This window comes from Stegastes partitus, unplaced genomic scaffold (assembly GCF_000690725.1).
Source record: "Stegastes partitus isolate 25-593 unplaced genomic scaffold, Stegastes_partitus-1.0.2 Scaffold289, whole genome shotgun sequence".
Lineage (NCBI taxonomy): Eukaryota > Metazoa > Chordata > Actinopteri > Pomacentridae > Stegastes > Stegastes partitus.
Genome location: NW_007578020.1, coordinates 270,826 through 275,042, shown reverse-complemented (window position 1 = coordinate 275,042; position 4,217 = coordinate 270,826). Strand labels below are relative to the sequence as shown.

General features: G+C 45.9%; 1 protein-coding gene across 1 annotated transcript in view; it reads right to left on the bottom strand.

Moving 5' to 3' along the window:
- Positions 1-3,173, bottom strand: part of myl13 (myosin, light chain 13) — a 6,333-nt gene extending 3,160 nt beyond the window's left edge. Inside the window, exons 1-2 of the mRNA XM_008282894.1 lie at positions 3,009-3,173; positions 1,790-1,817 (exon numbers count right to left, since the gene is read on the bottom strand). Of these exons, the coding sequence (XP_008281116.1) occupies positions 1,790-1,817; positions 3,009-3,116 (136 nt within the window). The 5' untranslated portion in view covers positions 3,117-3,173. The remainder of the gene's footprint in view (positions 1-1,789; positions 1,818-3,008) is intronic.
- Positions 3,174-4,217: the final 1,044 nt, after the last annotated feature.

The following is a 4,217-nucleotide window of genomic DNA, read 5'->3' as shown; positions in this document are numbered from 1 at the left end:
TGCCATTCATGTTAGTGTCACAGTTCATGTGATATTTAGATTAAACAAGTTGACATGTTCCGTGTTCAACAAGTTTCTGACAATTAATAATAATAGATCAGATTTATACAACGCTTTTCTAGACACTCAAAGACGCTTTAGACTTAGACTTTATTGTCCCCAGAGGGAAATTCTTTTCCACAAACCAGCCCTTGACTTCCATCTCATAACAGGACAATACAAACTACACAGAATCCCACATAAGGGCACACAGACAGAATAACATTTCAACACAAAGTACAACATGAAATAGTATGAAAGACATTAAAATGTAGTACAGGGATGCTCAGCGGGGAATTTTGTTTAAGGCAGCTATGACTGCAGGCATCAGGCTTTTACCAAAATGAGCCTTTCTGCACCGCAGTGTCCTGTATCTCCGTCCTGAAGGCAACGGGATCAGATATTCCTGTAGTGGGTGGGTAGAGTCCTGTCATATTGTAATGGCCTTGTTGTTGAGTTCAGATAGGCTGGGTGTGGGGAGACCTCTGATTTTTGCAGCAGTGCTGGTTATGTGTAAGAGTTTAGTCCGGTTTTTAACAGTGAGCATGAAACAGGTGGAGCAGTACAGTAGGATGGATTGAATAATGCCTTGGTACAGTGACAGAAGAAGACTGTCAGTTATTCATTCTGGTGGTGGTAGCTATGGTAGCCACAGTTGCCCTGGGGCAGATGGACAGAGGCGTGGCTGCTATTCTGCCCTCCGACCACCACCTCAAACACTCATACGCATTCACACCAGACAATGTGGGTGAAGCGTCTTGTCCAAGGACACAACGACCATGACACAGGACACAGGACGGAATCGAACCGCCGACCTTCAGATCATTGACCGACCTGCTCTACCACCTGAGCCAATTAAAGGTCCCCTGTTGGGCCCCCCCTTTTTTTTTTAGCAAACTAATTAAAGCCTTAATGTGTCTTTTGAAGAAGAAAGCCATTGTCTTTTATTGTGATGGTCAAAGATCCCTGAATTCATTCCCTGTTGCCATGTGTTTTCCCATCACCTTTTGTCATGTGTTTTCCTACCTCCTGTCACAGACCCCCGATTCCACCCCCTGTTTTTCATTGCCCCCCTTACCTCCTGCCATTTGATTAGCAACTGTATGTTAATTTACCTCTATTCACCTCTGTATTTACATACAGGCCCCCCTTACCCTCTGACTGACAGTATAAATGTGTGACTCTGCAGATGTTGGGGGTCGGTCCACCTTCACAGACTCATGCTCTGTGTTGGTGAGCCCACCGTATACCGGAATACTAATAAACACCCACTACAGCAAACTTCACATGAGGACTATGAGTAAAATTTCTTCAACACTTTCCAGCTAAAATATTGCCAGGATGCTTTACTTTACCATTTCTGTGTAACCTCTGGTTTTAGCTCCGTGTTTAAACAGGATGATTCAGTGTCTCTGGCTTTAAACGCTGCTGCTGTCGACGCCCCCCTTCAGGAAGAAGACTCTCTTTGTGTCTGTGATGGACAGAAAAGAGCAAAAACGTTGACCACACAGCAGCTGACAGAAACATTAGTGTCTAAAGGATCATTTTAGGAGGAAAACAAATCACCGTATTCACAGCACGTCTGTTGTTTTTAGCTCATGTGTACATTCACAGAAATTACATTTTCTGTCTACTAGCTGTTGGTACTTTGCGTCCTCACTANTGATCACACAAACCATTTATTCCTTCTATAAATAAAAGCAGCCCATGCGGTGCGGACGACAACAGTAGCAGCCACCCGGAGTCTTACCCTCGAGCTGTTCGGGGGTGAATTCCAGCTGGAAACAGAGAAAGCAAACAAAGGGGTTAGAGGCTGCCGGTCATTGGTTCTCACAGAAGAAGGGTGTGCGTTGTGATCCGGCAGATAGAGTTACAGTCCTCATCTGTCCTGATCGCTGTTTATCAGTGACCTTGGAACTCCTGGCTGGATGCATGCAGGCTGCTACCGTCAGCTTCATCGGACTATTTATAGACACGCCATGTGGCTCAGAGGCTTTGGTACCGTAAACTCTGGATATAGCAGGATGCAGCAGGGCTGTTATGTCATTTGCTTGTGCACACGTTGAAGCAAAAGTTATGAATTCTGAGTGAAACAAACGCTTGAAAGGGGACCTTTCTGGGTGTTTTTATAATTGAATCCATCATCAGATCATCAAAATATCAAATTATTACAAGCATTTAGCGGTTTTCTGAAACAAAAGGGGTCAAATTACTACAATTTAGCAGTTTGGTGAATGAGATGAGTGTTAAAACAGCTGCGTGATGTGCTTGGCCCTCCGCTTTACGCTGTTATTATAAGTCTAAAAATAAGCCCTTCTTCTTCCCCACAACAAATTCTGACTCTTTATGCTCCGTGTGTGTTTTGGACTCGGGTCAGATCGCGCCCTCGCTCTCCGGCTCACGTCTGGATATCTGCAAACCCCAGCCTCTCCGCGAAGCTTTGTGAAAATATTATCCAGAAACTTATCTAAGCATGTTTAAAGGATGGATGGAGATGGCTATAATTATCTGTATTTTTCTTCCTCCCGGTTTTTCCACCCTTTTCGCCCTCGGTGGAATGGCGTGGGTGGTCCGCTACTCGCAGACATAATGAAAATCATATTTTGTGGCTTCGACCGCGCTTTCATTGTAACATGGCGGCTCGCTCGACCAGGAAAACATTCAGCCATTGAGAAAGGGCCAAGTCAGCAGAAGACAATCTTTCCATGATGTCTGACGCACCAATTAGCCGGAGCCCTCGCCCAGAGCTGCAGCTTCTTTAGCTCTGTTTGCTTATGCGCGCTCTGTAAAGCTGCGAAATAAAACTGCTCTAATTCAGATTATCACCGCGGCCCTGACTCCTGCTGACAGCTGCCCCGGCCGCCTCGTCTTGCACTGCCAAGTTCAGGTCACATGGGGTCTCTGATGCTCTTTAAACACACACACAGCTAAAAAACACTGTCAATGAAATCTTCCTCTTGGTGTTTTACCGTCACTGATGTCGGGTCAAACTCCGGGGTCTTGGGCCGCTCGGGCTCTGGGGGCTTAGGGGCCGCCGGCGCCGCTGGTTTGGGCTCTTCCTTCTTCTTGGGGGCCATTTCTAAAAGCACTCAGGAGGTGAAGGGGGGGCCACAGCAGATCCTGGACAGTGCAGACGGAGGTGGGCGATTAGAGCCCCTTTATCCACGGTCCACAGGTGCCATCTCCACCCCCGTCCATGCCCACCACTCTGCCAACAATAGGGAGAGGACTATAAAAGGATATGCCTTTGTGATTCTATTTAAGACAAAGCCTGTTGTTATGTCTCTCCCTCTCTGTGGGCACAATCAGAATATGGATGATGGAAAGCTATATTAGCTGAAATTCCTCGACCTCAATCAGGCTATTTCCATCAACACGAGTGCGACCCGGCGTGACCCGGCCGACGCTGGGCGGCCGACCTTGACGGGTGAAGTGCGGCGGTTATTAGCGAGGAGGGGACGAAGAAAATGATGATTGCGGAACAAGTGGGGCAGTTGTTTAAATTGAAATACTACAATGCCGCGTGATGAGCGGCAATTATCCTTGATTAAAATTCTAAATCACCGCCGATGAGACGGCATTATTCGCCGCGCACATCGCGTACCGGCACGGGCCTTTATCATAACCGTTTATCATGGAGGGGGATTTGTCAGGCATCAAAATCAAATCCAACTGGAAATAGCATTTGTGGAATGTTGTTTCTGTCTCATCTGAGATTTCCACGTGTGGCTACGTATGGATGAGCCTGTTTTTTTTTTTTTTTTTAAAGCTGAGCATCAAAAACACAGAAGTCAGGAAGGTGATCTGGACTGACAGCAAGCTGCTGTTTCAGTGGCTGCTGGGAAGATGTTTCTGGTGTTTGCACCGTTACCAGATGTCAGATATCTCCAGCAAACTGTCGGTTAATGTGTAAAATAATCACAAGTGTAGCGTCCTGGAGCTGCCATTCATGTTAGTGTCACGGTTCATGTGATATTTAGATTAAACAAGTCGACATGTACCGTGTTCAACAAGTTTCTGACAATTAATAATAATAATAATAATAGATCAGATTTATTCAGCGCTTTTCTAGACACTCAAAGACGCCTTAGACTTAGACTTTATTGTCCCCAGGGGGAAATTCTTTTCCACAGACCAGCCCTTGACTTCCATCTCATAACATGACAATACAAACTGCA